The 17,882-nt window shown below is 53.6% G+C and overlaps 3 protein-coding genes across 3 annotated transcripts in view; 2 read left to right on the top strand and 1 right to left on the bottom strand.

Moving 5' to 3' along the window:
- RFC2 (replication factor C subunit 2) overlaps nucleotides 1–17,882 on the bottom strand; it is a 210,729-nt gene that overhangs the window by 176,006 nt on the left and 16,841 nt on the right. The window lies entirely within an intron of this gene.
- On the top strand, nucleotides 6,988–12,107 carry SPACA6 (sperm acrosome associated 6). The gene is made up of 8 exons (XM_054517055.1): nucleotides 6,988–7,156; nucleotides 7,679–7,753; nucleotides 8,083–8,151; nucleotides 8,296–8,319; nucleotides 8,406–8,483; nucleotides 8,961–9,064; nucleotides 10,444–10,597; nucleotides 12,004–12,107. Exons 1-8 carry the CDS (start codon nucleotides 6,988–6,990, stop codon nucleotides 12,105–12,107), a joined length of 777 nt encoding a protein of 258 aa, XP_054373030.1.
- LOC129046911 (fibrinogen-like protein 1-like protein) lies at nucleotides 14,262–16,067 on the top strand. Its single transcript, XM_054517054.1, has 2 exons — nucleotides 14,262–14,319; nucleotides 15,406–16,067. Exons 1-2 carry the CDS (start codon nucleotides 14,262–14,264, stop codon nucleotides 16,065–16,067), a joined length of 720 nt encoding a protein of 239 aa, XP_054373029.1.

Below are 17,882 nucleotides of genomic sequence, written 5' to 3'. Positions count from 1 at the left end.
ACTGTCACTTCGTTGGGCTGAATCTGCTCTGGGTCCTGCTCCAAGGAGGAAAAGCATTTGTTGCTGACCAAAGAGGGTCTGGCTGCTCCACAGGGGCAGAGCCACATTGCTCAGCCAGTGGCCATGAGCTCTCAGTGCCAGCAGGACGTTTGCATCAAGGCTTTAATTTCTGTCCATGCTGCTGACTGGCCCAGGCCACTCTGGGGCAGTTTGGGTCGACCCCAGGGGATGCCCTCAGTCCCCCATGCTGCCAGCTGCCTACCTGGCCCCAATTCCTCATAATCTTGTCACGCTTGCCCACAGCCATCTGCCGGGACTCCAGGGATTCCACCTGCTCCTCGAGTTTCTCGCAGCGCTTGAGAAGCTCCCCCAAATTCTCATTGAGGTCGAAGGTGCAGTTGGAGCACTCTGCCTTTGCCCTCTCCTGCTCCTCCTGCACACTCTCCACCATCTCCCCTATCTCAGCCAGCTGCAGGAAGGGCAGAGGGAATCAGCTCCAGAGATGGGATGAATGCAACATCAGTCCTGCATGCTGTGGGCCTCAGTGGGCCCAGCCAGGTCGGGAATATGGCTGGGAACCCCATCAGGACTACTGCACCAAGCCAGGAGTGGTGGGAGTGCTCCCCCAGAACCGCATCTGCTTGTTCACCTTGTTGGTTGTCTCAGTCATCAGCTCCTCCAGCATGGCCTTCCTCATCTCCTGCTGCTCTTCCATCTTCTGCAGCTCACGCTTTGTCTCCTGCCGCAAAGCCCTGGCCAGAGAGATGGGGGCAAGGGCAGGGTTACCCCTGCAGGGCTGCTCGGGCACTGTCCCGTGCCCACAAACCTGGATGCTGCCAGAGCCCCTGGGCTCCCTTGCAGCCCCTCAGGGTATGAACCCACTCCTGTCCCCTTACTCGAGTTGCTGAGAGATGTCGTTGCTGCTCTCTTCTTTCCACTTGGCTACATCCTGCCTCAGCTTTTTCATGTCCTCCTCCAGCTTCTTCATCTGGGATGACCAGTGATGGTAGAGTCAGGGCACACAGACATGTTGTCTATGGATGGGGCCCCTTCGGCTGCACAGAAAGCCCCAGGGCCACCATCCTTTCCCCAGCCCCTCACTCCAAACCCTAGCCTCAGGGAGCCACACTGAAATTCCCCATGAGAGCCCAAAGCTGACATGACCCCATAGCTTACTGCGGCAGCCAACTCCTTAATCTTCTGTGCATTGTGGTTCTGTGTTGTCTTTATGATGTCGATCTCCTCGGGGAGATCCAGGGAGAGAGACACGTCCTAGTGGAGAGGGGTGGTGGGAGTCAGTCTCTGTGGAGGGCCTGTGGGGACTGGCAGGGTGGTGGGGGCAGGCAGCACTCTCCATGCATCCAGCCAGCAGAGCAGAGGCTGTGGGCTGCTGTCTCAGACCCAAAACCTGCTCCCAGCAGCAGTTCACCTCATCCGGTGCCGCCTCGGCCTTCTTCGTCTTCTCTGCCCTGTGGAACTGTAAGAGAGGCAACTCCTTGAGAAGTGTCTGTGAGGGAAACAACTTCACCACCACAGTGGTCTGCACAGACCTGGGCCTTCTGGTGGTTGATTGAGTCTTTTGGCACAACACCCCACAGAGCCCCACCCTGGCACGGGCAGCCCGTGGCACAGCCAGGTGAGCAGGGAGAGTCCCGGTGCCACCTGCCCCAGGTGGGCTCAGTGCCAGAGCACTGAAGCCCATCCAGACAGCAAAGAGCCCCTGCCAGCGGCCCTGCCAGGGCACTGAGGGCAGAGCCAAGCACGGCTGTCTGAGCAAGTGGGGAGGGGCTGTCTGCTGGGGGAGTGCCCAGGGGCCAGGAAGAGCCTCTACCTTGGACATGCGTTTCTTGAACTCTTCCAACTCCCTCTTAACTTCTCTGACTTCAGAAACCACATCAGCCAGTGAGGGGCCACTCAGCTGGCCTGGCCACGGCTCCTCACTGGTCAGGTACTGCACGTCCAGGTGCTCCAGCACGGCCTGCAGCAGTCTTCGCATGGCTGCAAAATGGACGGCCCCATTGTTGGGCATCCCGATGGCGAGGTCCAGCATCTGGGAGAGGCTGAGTGTGTCCAGGAATGTTGCCATGTCTGCACACACTCTGTCCCTGATTTGTAACAAGCCTTCTGCCCAGTTGGGTCTGTCAGGGTTGATAAAAAGTATAATCAAAAGGGATGAGCAAAAGCAATGATAAAAAGGACGAGCAGCCAGCAGGCTCCTTCCTCATCCCTTGTCCATCACAGGACTGGAGCCTGCTCTGCTCATGCCCCTTTTCATCACAACTCCCGTTGCCAGGCAGTACATGTCATCCCTGGCAGCCATTGGGTCACAGACTCATGGAGTCATGGAATGCCTTGGGCTGGAAGGGATCTAAAAGATCCTCTCATTCCAATCCCCTGCTATAGGCAGGAACACCTTCCACTAGACCAGGTTGCTCCAAGTCCCATCCAGCCTGGCCCTGGACACTTTCAGGAAAGGGGCAGACACAATTTCTTGGGGCAACCTGTGCCAAGTCATCACAACCCTTGCAGGAAGATTTTCTTCCCAATACCCAGTCTAACCCTGCTGTCTCACAGTGTGAAGCCATTCCCCCTTGTCCTGTCATTCAAGGCCCCTGTGCCAAGTCCCTCTCCTGCCCATTTGGAGCCCTTTAGTGACTGAAAAGTGCTTGCAAGTCTTGCAGGACAGGAGAGGCCTCACTATTTTTCTTGTAATCAGATTAAGAATTGAGTTAAAGCTAAGCCACTTCTCCACCTGCAGTGTCAGTGTTCTGTTCTGTGGCATCTCATGTTCGCAGTTTCTTCTTGCATTGAGGAGCGGGCAGCAAGCCTGGCTTTGCTGTGCAGTGAACTGTCAGTGTGAGTCAGCACGGGCAGGGCACTGCAACAACCACAAAGCCCCAGACGAAGGCCAAGGGTGCCTTTATGTTTGTTTCCTCACCAAGAGAGGGATCCCCCAAGGAGCTCCTGGGCAGAGGCTGCAGGAGGGGCCAGCAGCCCCACGGAGCTCAGTCCCCGTCAGAGAATCCCCAACCTGCTGCTTTCACCGTGGTTTCAGACCCGGCGGTTTGGCACAGCAAACCCAAGGCCTGATTTGGAGCATCCATTGGGATCAGCTTTGCCAGGGGTGCTGTGCATGAGCCCCTGGCTGAGCTATGGGCTTGTTGGGGCACAGACTCCTTTCTCCTCAGGAGTTCATGGCAAAGAGTCTCTGTGGCTGAAGCCTTTGTACATTTTCCTCCAAGTCAGATTTTAAGTCAGCTTGACAGTCCATAAAGAAGACAATGAAATAATTTCTCCTTCCAATGTCCCCACGACTGTTGGGGAAGACAAACCAAGTTCTTCCCTTCAATACCTGCCATTTACTATACGTTCTGCTTTAGGTGTCCACAGAGCCCCATAATTACCTTGGGCCGCCTCGATTTGTTACTGAGCTCTCAAGGTAGCAGTGACTGTTCCATTATCTGCCACTTTTGCAAAATTTGCTACGCTTTCAGGGGGGTTTTATTGCCACACAGCATTGTGAGAAGCATCCCTGCAGTGTCCTTTGTGTGGTGAGAGCACAGACATTCCTCGGTGCCCGGGTCTGTGCCAGCCCCGCACAGGGCGCTGCTTTGCGGCAATGGGGACACGGGGAAGCGGTGCCCACCGTGTGTCCCCCGTGTGTTGCCGTGTGTCCCCCCATGTCCCCCTGTGTTCCCCCGGCCAGGGAGCTGCTCTTGCCCGGGATGGCCGGGCCCAGCCGCCGGGCCTCGCCGGCAGCGGGCAGGAGCCGGCCCGGGCTGCGGGACACGGCGGGGGGGCCCGGCTGCAAAGCAGCTCTGGCTGCCGCCAGGGAGCTGTGGGCAAGGGGCTGCAGCCGTGCGCGAGGAAAGCCGCTGGGGCAGCCCCTAACGCTGCCCCGCAGGAAGGAAGGGCAGGAGGAAGCTGACAAATGAGCCGCGAATGTGGCAGTGCAGACATGAAGGGACAAGTGCCCTTGGGGGCCGGGGGTCGGGGCCAGCCCTCGGGCACGGCTCCGAGCGGCTCCTGAGCCGGCCTAAGGGCCGCCTGGAAGGATTGCAGGCGGCAGCCGAGAGCAGCAGCGCCGGCAGTGCCAGCCGGGCCCCACGGCCATCTGGCCGTGCCTTCGCAGCCCGTGAGGGCCGCGGGCTCTGCAGCGCTGCTCCCGCTCCCACAGCCGGCCCGGCGCCTCAGGGCTGCCCCGAGGCAGCGCCGCGGGAGCAGCAGCGGCCTCAGGGCCCGGCCCGGGGCTCGATCTGCTCAGCCCGGGGCCAGAGCCACAGCAGGGGGGAAGGGGCTGAAGGAGCACCAGGGAGCCCGGCGAGAGAGACAGGCTGTCAAGACAAGGCTCTGTCTGTAATTGGAACAGGTTTTATTAACTTAATACAACTAAAAAGTCATTTTTCTCCACCACCTCTGGGCAGACCGTTCCAGTACTTTATCACTCTTTCTCTTTAGAGTTCTTTCCTAATATCCAGCTCATGGTGCAACTTTAGACTTGTCCTCTGTGTCTGTCAGTGCTGCCTGGAGAGAGAGCCCAACTCCAGCTGAGCACAGGCACCTTTCAGGGAGTTGTAGAGTGATGAGGTCACCCCTGAGTCTCCTTTTCTCCAGGCTGAGCACCCCCAGCTCCCTCAGTGGCTCCTCACAGGGTTTGTGTTCCCAGCCCCTCTCCAGCCTCGTTGCCTCCTCTGGACGCGCTCGAGCGTCTCAAGGTCCTTCCCAAGCTGAGGGGCCAGAACTGGACACAGCACTCCAGGTGTGCCCTCAGCAGTGCCCAGTGCAGGGGCAGAATGACCTCCCTGCTCCTGCTGGCCACACCATTCCTGATCCAGGCAGGAGCCATTTGCCTTCTGAGCCCCCAGGGCACTCTGCTGGCTCATGGTCAGTCGCTGTTGACCAGCACCGCCAGGCCCTTTCTGCCTGGGCACTGTCCAGCCACACCATCCCCAGCCCAGAGCATTGCAGGGAGTGATTGTGGCCAAAATGCAGGACTGGGCACTTGGATTTATTAAACTGCATCCTATTGGACTCTGCCCATCCCTCCAACCGTTCCAGTCTCTCTGCAGAGCCCTCCTACCTTCCAACAGATCGACACATGCTCCCAGCTTGGTGTCACCTGCAGATTTACTAATGAAAGACTCAATCCCCTCATCCATGTCGTCAATAAAAACATTGATCAGAGCTGGTCCCAGCACAGAGCCCTGAGGGACACCACTGGTGCCTGGCCCCAGCTGGATGCAGCACTGCTCACCACCACTCTCTGGGCCATCCAGCCAGGTCTGAGCCCAGCACAGAGGGCTCCTGTCCCAGCCATGGGCTGCAGCTTTTCCAGGAGTGTGCTGTGGGACACAGTGTCAAAGGCCTTGCTGGAGTCAGGGTGCACAACATCCACAGCCTTTCCTGCGTCCACCAGGAGGGTCACCGGGCCATGAAAAGAAATCAGGTTGGTGAAACATGACCTACCCTCCTAAACCCATGCTGTATAATCTGAAGTCTCCTCATGCAGAGGAAACAGGATCTGTGACTTGGCTCTCAGCCCAATCATCCCAAGAACAAAAGCAAGAATCACCATAGAATTTACCGTTGTTGGAGTTTGAACCCTACATCCCCACAAACCTAACAGAGTGAGTCTGCTTTGGAGCAGACACATTAAAATCTACCCCATGAAAAAGGAAATTAGCAGCAGCTTTGACCAGATGCAGTCCAAGTGCCTCTGCAAACTCATATCCAGAAAAGAAGTTCACAGCCTGACATCCCTCCCAGGGAATCCAGAGCTTCATGGATACTCACGTGGCTTGAGCTGGGACCCTCTTCACAATCACTGAGACGTTCTTGGGGATCTGTGCATCATCAGAGTATTCTGAGAACAGCACAAATGCAGAACAAGTGTGAGTCAGTTGGGAAGAATGGGGCAGCCTGGAAGGGCCAAGGCTTTAGGAAATCCCTTCCCAAGTCTGGCTGAAGCTCAGGAAGCTCTCTGCTAGTGGTGGTGTTGTGGCATCTACAGCACCCGGCAAGGTCTCCAACATTTCCTGGGTTCACCTTCTGCTCTGCAGGACAGAGCTCGTGGCAAGGTCTCCAACATTTCCTGGGTTCACCTTAGTTTCTGCTCTGTGGGAAGAGAGTTGGCAAGCATTTGGTTTGAATAGCCTAGGCTGTTGGACCATCTTGTTTTTGTCACCATGTGCTTTGTCAGACACCTGCATAGTGACCATGGCTGCCAGCAATGGGTCACTGTCTCAGTGCTCATTAACAGGAGAGGGATGAGAGTGAATATTTGCAAGCTGGATGGAAAAAGCAACTTGAATTTATTACATGTTTTGGCACATGCCAGGTCAGGTCTTACAGCATCTTCTGCCTTCTAGAGGTTTTGCATCAATCTTCAGTCTCATGCTTGTTTTTCACCTGCAAACACTTTCATGTGTTGCTTCCTTCATCAGGAACTCTTGTCTCTGTAAAACCAACAGCTGCTTTCTCAGTCTTTTGCTTTGTAGTTAATGATAATGTTTTGTAGTTTCTTTCTCTCTCTCCCTCTTTGTTTTGGAGGGCTGAACAATCTAATACCTTGCATCACCAGGTGTGCATTCCTCTACTCAAGAGTACAATATAGAAGAGAGGCATAAGAATCTCCTCAGGACATACAAACACCATGTCCTGGTCAGTCTCAGCCATGTTTGGCTGCTGTAACCTTGGGCTGGCTCAGTTCATCCTGCTCAAATGTGAGGCTTACAAATTCCTTGCTGGGTTCTGCCCACATCTTTGGCTGGTGTGAGGTCAGTGTGGCTGGCTAGAGTGTGGCCTCCTGCCTTACCTGGTTCCATGGCGACCCAGGTGTCCAGGTTCCACCTTGGAACCCTGCCTTTATCCAGGGAAGTCAGGCACTTGTGTGCTTGGTTTGGGGTCATGGGGTGGTGGTTTTTGGCCCTGATGCTGGTGTTAGTCCCCTGGCATGCTAGAAACCCTGGCTTGTGGCTGTGGGTCTTGATGTCCTGCCTTCCTGAAGTTAACCCCTGCCTGCTCTGTTTTGGGCCCCCTATTCAGCGGGCACGGCTTTGCCATGAAATTACCGGGGCCTTTGTCGATGAGCTCAGACATAAAAAATGCATTGAGGCCATTGTGGAGGCTTCTAAACCACTTGCCTCTGTCACTGTAGGTACGTCATGAGTCCCTAGGGACACCAAACCCAACAGGGATCCTGCCCAAGGACCTCTGTCCTGACTGGACACCTGTCCCTCCTTTCCACCAGGGACATCCATCCCAAAGGGGATCTGCACCCTGAACAGCACCCCAGAGCCCTCTGGGGTTTCCCATTTCAATCAAGGCCCTCACACTGACATTGAGCAAGATTCCAGGAAGCTGGGGACCCTAGGGACCCACCCCAGACAAGCTAAGGTCTTGTCAGTCCTGATTTGGCTCCCAGGGATTTTTGGGAATCCCAAACCTGCCTGGAACCCTGAGAATCACACAACTGTGACCAAGGACACACTGAGGACCTCTGGGGCCCTACCTAAGACCTTAGGAATCCACAGGGACACCTACCCTTTCCCAGTATCCCTTAAATCTTGTTCAGGACTTCAGGAACCCCCAGAAGCCCCCAGACCTTACTGGACCATCCCATCCCTGAAACTCCAACCCTAACCTTGTACTGATTCCTGTGTCCCTGTGCTGGTTCCAGCGTCAGGACAGCGCGAGGAGCTTCGGGAGATCGTCATGGATGCGATGTATTCTCTAGAGGAGCGATGGGGCAAGAGTGAGCAGACTGAGGGACATGGGACATGAGACATGGGCCAAAGGGAATGGGATGTGGAGGTCCTGAAGGGGGATGGTGTGGAGGTGAAATAGAGGCTATATGAAAGTCTGGGGGCTGTAAAGGGATATTTGAGGAATCCTGAGGATATATGGGTTTCAAGTTACACAGCTTCTTGGGGAGTTTGAGGGGATATTTGGGAATGTATCTCACTTCAGGAGGGATATATGGAGTCAAAGGGAGTTATATAAAGAATCTATGGGGTCTGGGAAAGGTTTATGGGGACCAGGGGGAGGGCACATTGTCTTACCTGCACATTTGGGACACGCCAGAGTCCCTGAACAAGTCTCTGCAGGAAGCTGTCAGCACAATCTGGAAGAAGCTGAGCCAGCTGGAGAAAGGTATGGGGCCAGCCTGGGAACCCCTGTCCTAGAGAAACTCCCAGGGACCCCATCTGGGCTGGACAAGGGCTGAATCCTGACAGCTCATTACAAGGATGTGGGTCCCCAGTGATGCCCAGTCTAACGCTGCTTCCTCCCCACCAGTTCCAGCCTGTATCCCACCCTGTGGTGAGTGCCCATCCTTCTGACTTGCCCTCCCTGGTCTCCTAGTACATTTCCCACTTCCCTGGGACCACCAAGTCTCTCTTTCCCAGGATTCCAGCGAGCTGCCCGTGTGTTCCAGTGTGCTACCTGCCGCTTCGTGGACTGTCAGTTTGCCCTGGACTGCCCAGGTATGATGAGGCCATGAGAGGCTGTTGTGTTAATGGTAAGGAAATCTTCTCAACTTCCTCCCATTCTTAGGTTATTTTTGTGCTATTTTTTATGTTTGGTGGCACTTGAGTGACTCCAGTCACACTTCTGGTACTGATTGAGGTCAAACGGTCTAACTTTGCTTTTAAAGGTCTAAGCTAGAAAAATGCAGAATGTGTGATCAGCTAAGGTGGTCATACATTGGGGGCAGGTAGCTTTTGGGATCGAGGTGTGTTCAGTATTATAATGAGATTATAGTGAGCAAAGTTGATCCAGAAGACAGGATTTCACCACAAAAATCTCTGGGGGCTCCCCGTGTTTCTCACCCACGGTCCCATGCTGAGTGCACCTGCCCAAGTGTACATCTGCCCATCCCTGCAGCCAGCAGAGGAGCACCATCATGCATGTCTGTCAGTGCATGTGCAGATGGAAGCTCATGAGCCTGTCAATGCTCCCAGTGCAGGACCTGTGGACCTACACAGATGAAACCATCGTGCTGCGCTGCAACGTGCCTTTCCACATCCCGCCCGGCGTGCCCATCACCTGGATGTTTGCCCCAAATGTGAGTCACACGTGGTCCTGCAAGGGTGTGAGCAGACATTCTGAGGGGCACTGCTGCAGGTGTCGTGGCTGCTGCCACGGCAGCTGTCTGTGCTGGAGGTAGCAGCTGTGTAAGCCCACGCGAGATGTTTGCTCATGGGAAGGGTGCACACGAGCAGCAGGCAGATGTGTGTTCACAGATCCATGTGTGCACATGTAGAATCATAACATCACAGGATGGTCTGGGTGGAAAAAACCTTAAACGTCATGTCATTCCAATCCTCTGGGAGGTGTAGGACACCTTCCACCAGACCAGGCTGCTTCAAGGTCCAACCAACCTGGCTTTGGATGCTTCCAGGGATGGGGCAGCCACATCTTACCTGCACAACCTGTGCCAGGGTGTTGTGGGCAGAGTGGAAGCTTCAGACAAAGTTTGTTAAAGAAGCCCTGCTGCTGAATCTGAGGGTCAGAAAGGATTCCTTTGTGTATTTAAACTCTTTCAGAGAGATAGGTTCAGATGAAGGTAAATCCTTCCTTAGCCTCAGAATATGGCAACAGTTTAAATCTTAGGAATTATTTTGGCCCAAAAGTCCTAATGATGGCAAATCAGATATATTTATAAAAAGGAATTATTTAATAAACAAATGAACAGGCAAAATAGATGAAATATCTTAACCAGAATTACTTACTACACAGTATAAAATTGAAAGAACTACTAGTAGATTACAGCATAACATAGAACTATATCAAGGTATCTATATTAAAGCTAGCAAAAGAAATAGTATTGAATAGGAGCCAAATGTAACTTACCACCAAAATGACAATAATGTACACAGATTCCTTCACTCAACCCCTGGGGGATTAACTGAGAAATAGGTGTCCCTATTTATGTGAGACATTCCACACATTTCCAGGAAAACCTATAGAAGCTTTCTACTTTGCAGAAGTTTGCTGTGACTTTTATAGTTGTAAAGTGACTTGCTGTCAGTCAGAAATCCAGCTTACCTCCCACGTCTCACCAGTAAGGTGTTTATTGGCAGATGGGAGATGCTAACCCAGAGGTACAAAAATAACTCATTACAAGACAGATTGTCCTGTTTGAGTTACCTGACTGGCTAACAAACAAGAGATAAGCTCTTGAGGGGATGAGATTGCTCTGGTACACAGGGCCTCACCACGCTTACAGGGGAGAATCCTTCCTGCATGTGCAGGAAGTGACTTTTGTGTGCACCCTGGGTGTAAATGAACGTGGGATCGGAGCTGCGTGCCCCTGCACCAGCCAGGAGCACAAGAAGCATGAAGGGGACGTGTTGAGCACATGCAGGACACAGGTGCCTTTGTGTGTGCAGTTCTGTGTGCCCGCTGGCCTGGGCAGTGCTGATGTGTCCCCCTGTGCCCCAGCTGCGCACACAGGACATGGCACTGTTCAAGGAGCTCAAGGGGAATCCAGAGAAGCCCTTCAGTCTGACCATTGAGGAACCCGCTCCAGGAACCGTTGCCTGTCGCCTGGGGGAGCAAACCAAGCCCATTGTCCGCAAGTTCTTCTACCTCAACGGTGAGCCCAGACACCTGAGAGCCCTGGGACAGGGAGCAGTGTGGAGCAGAGTGGGACCTGGGACACCTGGCTCCATGGGAAGGGGGTGAGCAGGGTGCCAGGATGCCTGGTTCATGATGGAAGGTGGATTAGAGCATGTGTTTATCGATTCTGGGATCTCCCAACACAGGAATAATGTGCTCTGACTCCATGATTTCAGAAGGCTGAAGAAATGCTTTATTAAGCTATAGTATATTATACTAATACTATTTGAAACTATACGAAAAAGATGCCAAAGAAAAACCCTTGACTGTGTGGAGACAGTCACAACACAGGTTTTACTTAATTAGCTAATCAATCTAAACAACTCTCACAAGTGTGTAATTAACAAATCACTCTTAGTAAACAATATCTCCATAACACATTCCACATGTGCTAAACAACAAGAACAACAAATAGAGATAAAAATTCTTTTCTCTTCTCTGAACTTCTTACTACCTTCCCTAAGAAAAATCCAAGGAGAGAGAATTATGTCTCTCTCTTTTCAGAGAATGTGAGCACCACAAGTGTTCCCTGGTGCCTGACTCCCCTGGGAGCATGTGGGGTGGAGCAGGGACCCCCAGATGCCTGGGTCACTGGGGACAGAGAGGTCTGTGGCTGGAGCAAGAGCTGCAGGGATAGCTGGTCCCTGGGTGCAGGGCCATGACCTGAGGGGCCTGGGTCTCCACAGTATCAGAGGGAAGCGTGGAGGAAGAGAAAGGACTGCAGAGTCTGTTCAGCACTGTGCTGAACTGGGATGACGAGACACCTACCCACATACCATACCTGGGGCTGGCTCTGGGTTTTGGCTCCATGGCATTCGTTCTGCTGCTGATGTGAGTACTCCTGACCTGGTGAACTCTACTCTAAAAATCCCCATGCTTCTGGAGCTCTTCTCAGACCAGCTTGGGACTCCCTATCCCCTCTGCATTCTCAGTCCCTTGGGATTCCCTGCAAGTACAAGGGAACCCAGGTGTCCAAGGGGAGGCCAAAGACTGCCGGGACTCCTAAAGTCACAGGACGCTCCATGTCTCCTGGGACTCCCTTTGCCCTCTGGCCTATTCCAGGGTCTCCCCCTTGCACCCAGTAGCACTCCAGGCTGCCTTTACTTCCCCCAGATTCCCTAATTGCCCCTGAAACCCTGAAACTTTCCCTGGTTTTCCCTAGAACCCTTGCTGTCCCTTTGGGGATACCAGTTTCAGTTACCCCAGTTGCCCCCAGGATACCATAGCTTCACCCTTAGGCCCATCGCTTGCTCCAAGAACCCCCCAGTTGCCCCTTGAGCCTTCCAAATGCCCCATGTGTCCCTGTCTTCCCCACATACACCCTAATGGGAATAGGGTGTCCTCCCTGCTCCCCTTTTCTCCATTCCTCCTTCTGTCTCCCAGGGTCAGCTGGCAATGCCTCAGTGTCCATCAGATGCGCCGCAGACGTGGACATCAGGGTACCCAAGAGGATTCCAGACCCCTGGATTCAGTCTAGGGCACTGTAGCACATGGATCCACCCCAGAGGACCAAAATTTCTGCAATTGCTTTTCTTGTGCTAGTCTTAAAATAGAAATACAGAGTTCTGAAAACCTGGATTATGCTTGTGATAGAAATATTGGGTTCTTGGGCTTGCAGACATTAAAACTGGGTATGGGCAGCATTTCCTTTCCCTGGGTGGGCATTCCAGCTGCAGCTGCAGAGCTCTCAGTGGTGGTGATGGTACAGGGTGGGGAAGAAGGGTAGTAACTTGACAGACTTGCTTTAGAGCTGCCTTAAATTGGTCAAGAATCAATGGGAGTGGTTGAGAAACATAAGGGATGGGTCCCTTGGCTGCCCCTGACTCCAGCAAGGCTCCAATGGAGCAAAGCTGGCCAAAAATTGTGGTATCAAAGTGGGGTCTCAGGGCAAAAAGGGGAGGGGAAAGCATCTCTGCTTGCTTGAGATCAGCAGATGGACAGTGTCTCTCCTTCTCCCCTGAAGGGATGCCTCTGCTTGAGCTTCACATCTCCACATGTATTGGAGCAGACCTGGGAATAGTTTGTGTATATAACTGGATCAATATATATTTATAGCTAATAGATCCCTGTTACTACCCCTTCTGTCATAATGCATATTAACATCCATAGTGCATTTATCACCAGCATCCTGAACCTGCTTCCCTGTTCCTTCCCTAAACCATGCTATTAGTGAACCTGCATTGTGTAAGTTCTCATTTGACTGGGCCAGACCATGCTGGTAAACTGCACTGTGGGGAATCTGTGATCTCACAAGCTCCCACTGAACACAGCCAGATTTATTGTGCCAGATACTATATCAGATTTATACTTTTGTGCACTGCCTGTCCCTGCCATTCTTTCTGAGTGCCTTAAAACCGAACTATACCTTTGCATGTTTCCAAATTCTCTCTGTTCCCTCTCAGTGCTCCTCTGGAGCCCCTCTTACTCATTCACTTCACTTCCAACCACTCTCAGATGCACTCCATTTCTATCCAGCTGCTTTCATATCCTCTTCATTCCCCTTGCTGTGCCCTCTTAGAACCCCTCTGTTGTTTTCCTTGCACTAACAGATCGTTGCCATTTTTCCCCTTGTACACTCTTGTGCCCTCCCTTTCCCTCTGTGTGCACCCAGATCTCATCTATCCCCCTCCTTGAGTACTCAGATCTCCTTTGGCTCTTTCAGCATCTCTTTAGTGCTGACTTTTCTCCCCTGGGCAAGCTCACATCCCTCTTTTTCTCACCTCACATTCCCTCTGCTGACCTCCATCAATGCTCAGATCCCACTGTCCCTTCTGTGGGTGCTCAGTTCCTATGAGTTCCACCATGATATCCCTCACCACCCCTCTGTGCACGCTCAATCCCTTGTTTTTCCTTCAAACATGCTTAGCTCCCCTCTGTACATGCTCAGATCCCCATTTCTGCCCTCCATCCACCTGTTTTCACTCCATTCCTGAGCAGATGCTTTCCTCTCACCCTGCATGGCCACAACTGTCTCACCTGCCTTACAGAAACCTTTCCTCAAGCCCTTCAGCTGCTTCCTTGCAGGGCAGGACTGTGCCCCACTGGAGAGTCAAGACTTTTCCTGCTTCCCCCAGATACAGACCCCTCTGCCTGTGTCATGCACCCCAGAACACACCAGCTGCTCCAAACACTGCCCCACAGCAGTTCCCCTCCATGGGGATCTTGGGGCTGCTCTGCTGCTCCACCCAAATCCAGGCTGGGCTGGACTGGAGCAGATTAAACAAGAGCCCCTTGACCTGGCAGCACCAGCTGCAGTGGTGGGAGGCAGGGACAGACCTGTGTTTGCTCTCCACCTGGCTGGGGACTGTGGCATTCAAGTGTTTACTGAGCAATACTCTTCAAAGTTTGCAAATATGCTGTTCCTTGGGGAAATTCCATCCAAGTCACTCAGCACTCGCAGAAGAGACCGTTCCAAGGATTCTTGCTGGCACGGGAATTCTTTTCTTTGCAATACAGAACCACAGGCACCTCCACCTCAGCTGGTGTTTTCTGCAGGCACAAAGGAAACCAACCTGATCTCTTCCAGCAGAAAAGGGAGGCAGGACCCACTCAGCCCGCCCAGTGCAGAGGGCACTACAAAACCTCTGTGTGCCCAGCCAGTGCAGAGCTCTGCGCTCCAGAGGGCATTTCCACAGGCAGCAATGGGTGAGTACAGGGCTGGGAAGTGGGCACTCCTTGCCAGCAATGGGGAGAGCAAAGGTAGGGCAGCTCAGCAAGGGGGAGAGGCTCCGTGCTCTGGTTCTTGCACACTGATGGGGAGCAGTGGCACTGGTGCCCTTTAGGGGCACTTGCCCCCTCTGAGCACCACCTGCTCATGCCCTGGCTTCTGGCTCAGCCCAGCCAGGCCCCTGCTCCAGGGATCAGGAGTGAAACTTGGCTCAGGCAGTTGTTGGCTGCTCTGCTCTGCCCAAAACTACCCCGTGTTTGACTTGTCCACAGCAGATCAAGGGGGAAAGGGCAGGCTGTGACCCCTTTGGCAAGCTTTGCCGCTCACAGGGAGCAGCCTGATGCTGCCCAGCATGCTCAGTGCCCTCCTGCACCTCACAGGCTCCTGTTAGCTGTGGTGTTGGTGCCATGGGAAGGATGGTCACATTTCTTTTTTTCTTCTTGTCCCTTTCTACCAGCTCAGTGTCTTCTGCTCCTTGCTTCCCTGCTCATCTTGGCTTCACCAGGCTATTGTGTGCACACTCAAAGCCTAAACACCTTCAAGAAATCTCCCTCCAACACTTCATCGAGTGTTCTGAAGAGAACCAGTAGGTAACATCCCTTGGGCACCTGGTGTTGTGTGCATGTGTTCAGCCAGCTCTGGGTAGGGCAGGACAGGGCACTGTCTCTCACCCTGGCCCTGCTCTAGGATGGAGGATGGTGAAGGTGTGCCCAGCACAGGCTGCAGGGCTCTGTGTGTGTGTGTGTGTGCACTGTGCAGGCTGGGGAGGGTGGCTTTGTGCTTGAAGGGATCGTTTTTCCCCATTCCCTGAGTCACAGGCAGGGGCTATAGATCCTCTTCACCCTCCTCCCAGCATGGCCCTGCTGTAGTGGCACAGCCCCTTTTTCAGGAGACCCAGGGGAGCCCACTGGTGCCCGTATTCAGTCTGTTGGACTGATACCAGCATAGCTCAATTGGTCTGGGGCCTTTCAATGGGGCTGACTCCTGTTGGTCTTCCCTATGGAAAAGGAACAGAGGGTTGAGGCCAACCCCCTCTCTGGGCTGGGAGAGCTGTTATCCCCCACGTGCCAGGGCCAGATGAATCTCCCTCCTGCCCAGGGTCTTGTCCTGATGCCCAGGCTTTTGTTCTGTCCCCCTCTGTGCTGCCCCAGCTTGGCCCAGGGACTGCAGCGAGGTTCTGGCTGGCAGCCCCAGTGGTGTGTACATCATCCAGCCCACGGGGCTGCACCCCATCATGGTGTTCTGCGAGATGAGCGGGGCAGACGGGGGCTGGACCGTCATCCAGAGGAACCGGCACGACACGGACATCACCTGGGCCGAGTCCTGGAGCACCTACAAGCACGGCTTTGGGAATGTGCACACTGAGTTCTGGCTGGGCACCGAGTACATCCACCAGATCACCAGGCAGAAGATCTACCAGGTCAGGTTTGTCATCTGGGATGCTGCAAACAACATGAAGTTCGCAGACTACAACCTGTTCAGCCTGGATGATGAGTCCCAGGGCTACCGGCTGAGGCTGGGAGCGCACTCGGGGACAGCAGAGGATGCCATGGATTCAGACAACCCCAGGAAAGTGCACAACAACATGAAGTTCTCCACCAAGGATCGGGATCAGGACACTTACAGAGGGAACTGTGCCTCCCGCTATGGGGGTGGGTGGTGGTACTCAGCATGTTACTCTGTGCAGCTGAACGTCAAGGGGGGTCTGACGTGGGGCAAGCTGTGCAAGGGGAACTGCAGAGCCTCGGCCATCCTCATCAAACCAACCCCATACCCCTAGAACTCCTTCCCCCTTCTGTCCACATGCAGCACATGGCCCAGCCAATGCCCTGCTGGGGCCCATCTGATGCTGATGATGAGGCCTTGGGAGTGAATAGGGTTGTTCCTCTATATCAAGAACTGCTTTGTTTTCCTCCTGTCCTGAAAAGTAGCAAAGCTCGTGGCTCTGGCTCTGGCCATTCACCTGTGGTGGGTTTTGGGGGCAATATTATTAGAGCTCATCTTTATAAACACTGCAGTATCCAAGCATGTTCCTTCTGGAGAGAACTCTGAAGCCTAAACCCCTCCTGATTAGCATGGTCTTATGCTCTTTTTGCTTTGTGGGTAGAGATGTTTTCAGCAGAAAAGTATACACCATCACCAGCTAACCTGACCTAAGCTATACTGACCCCAGGATGGGCCATGTCCACAACACATCCCTGCTGCAGTCTGTGTTCGTCCTGCAGAATAAAATCACTTTCAGACCTGCACAGTGTCCTTCATTTATTTGGGAATTCCTTGCGACTGCTGCCTGTTTCCTGCCAGAAGCACACCTGAGGCTTCTGGTGCAGTAAGAAAAAGTTTTCAAAGGAAAATTTTTTCATACAATTCAAGTGAGGAATTAGAGGCAAAACTGTCACTTTTAGAAGAGGGTTGCATTCCGAGGAGGGGATCTTCCAAAAGGGGAAAGTAGCATCACACAGCCAACAGCAAGCAGAGGGTGTGAGGGAAGCACCAGGTCAGTTGCACCCTGCCAGCCAGGACCTGGAAAGCCAGGCCCGTGTCATCCTGCCTCGTTAACCCTGTGAATGCTGGGAGGGGACTGGAAGAGTGGAACAGTACTGCAAGGCCACACAGCACCATGTGGCTGGTCTGTCTGGGCTGGTGTGAGAGCTGAGACAGCCTGACAGGGCAGGGATCCCAGAATTTCAAGATTCTGGATCAGCTTGGGTCTGCGTGGAAGTGCTCTGGTGTGGTGATAACCTTGTGCAGTGGACAGTTCAGCAGTGGACATGGTGCCTGTGGTGTGGTCTCTGATGCTGAGCAGAGGGAGGATGTTTGGCTGTTGCACTGTTGTCTGGCAGTGCTGAACAGAGCAGGTGTCTCACTGCCTGCACTCATAGATCCACAGAATATTCTGTGTTGGAAGGGACCCACAAGGATCATTGGGTGCAGCTATTCTCTTTCCAACAGAGACCCAGGAATGCAACTCAGCATCACTCAGGGCTCCCTGCTGGCTGGAATGTTGTTTACCAGGAACCCCAAGCCTTTGTCCAGCCTCTCCCCTTCTGTTAGGCTGTGCATCCAGGCTGGAGCACCAATGTCTTTTTAAGCCAGCAGCCACATCTGTTAGTCCAGAAGTGCTGCTCTCAGCTCAGCTCCAGCTGGGAAGCCTTTCTCAGCCAGCAGCACCCTCATATCTCTCTCCATCTTCCCATGAAGCAGTGCTGCCCACCTGCAGGTGCCTCCAAGGCTGCCAAAGAATGCTCCTTGGGAGCTCACAGCTCCTCAGGAACAATGCACTGCCACAGCTCTGCAGGCTGCCTTTGGGCCTTGCTCACAGACCCTGGCTCCAGAGTCCCATGGTGTTCAGCATTCCGAGCCACAAACCTTCCTTGAGCTCAGCTTTGCTTCCACAGAGGGAGGAGAGGAGCTGTGGGTTCTTTCAGGCCCCAAGTTCAAACTTCCCTGCATCACAAGGGAACTTCATAGACACATTCCCAGTCTGCAGCAGGGAATAATGGGACTGACTGACCCACATCACTCACACCCTCGGGGAGTCCACTGCCCTCTCCACACTCCAGGCTGTGCTGGTTTCTTCTCTTTCCCAGGACAG

The sequence above is a fragment of the Molothrus ater genome, chromosome 21 (genome assembly GCF_012460135.2).
Source record: "Molothrus ater isolate BHLD 08-10-18 breed brown headed cowbird chromosome 21, BPBGC_Mater_1.1, whole genome shotgun sequence".
Taxonomy (NCBI): Eukaryota; Metazoa; Chordata; class Aves; order Passeriformes; family Icteridae; genus Molothrus; species Molothrus ater.
The sequence above is the reverse complement of the archived record's forward strand: the minus strand, read 5'-3'. Positions and strand labels throughout refer to the sequence as shown.

What these genes read in the sequence shown, in the direction of transcription:
- SPACA6 (XM_054517055.1), top strand. Translation starts at nt 6,988, where the DNA reads ATGTCCTGCCTTCCTGAAGTTAACCCCTGCCTGCTCTGTTTTGGGCCC. An exon ending in ACTTGCCTCTGTCACTGTAG is followed by an intron (nt 7,157 to 7,678) that starts GTACGTCATGAG and finishes TGCTGGTTCCAG; the next exon opens with CGTCAGGACAGCGCGAGGAG. An exon ending in GCTGAGCCAGCTGGAGAAAG is followed by an intron (nt 8,152 to 8,295) that starts GTATGGGGCCAG and finishes CCTCCCCACCAG; the next exon opens with TTCCAGCCTGTATCCCACCC.
- LOC129046911 (XM_054517054.1), top strand. Translation starts at nt 14,262, where the DNA reads ATGGGTGAGTACAGGGCTGGGAAGTGGGCACTCCTTGCCAGCAATGGG. An exon ending in CAGCAATGGGGAGAGCAAAG is followed by an intron (nt 14,320 to 15,405) that starts GTAGGGCAGCTC and finishes CCTGATGCCCAG; the next exon opens with GCTTTTGTTCTGTCCCCCTC.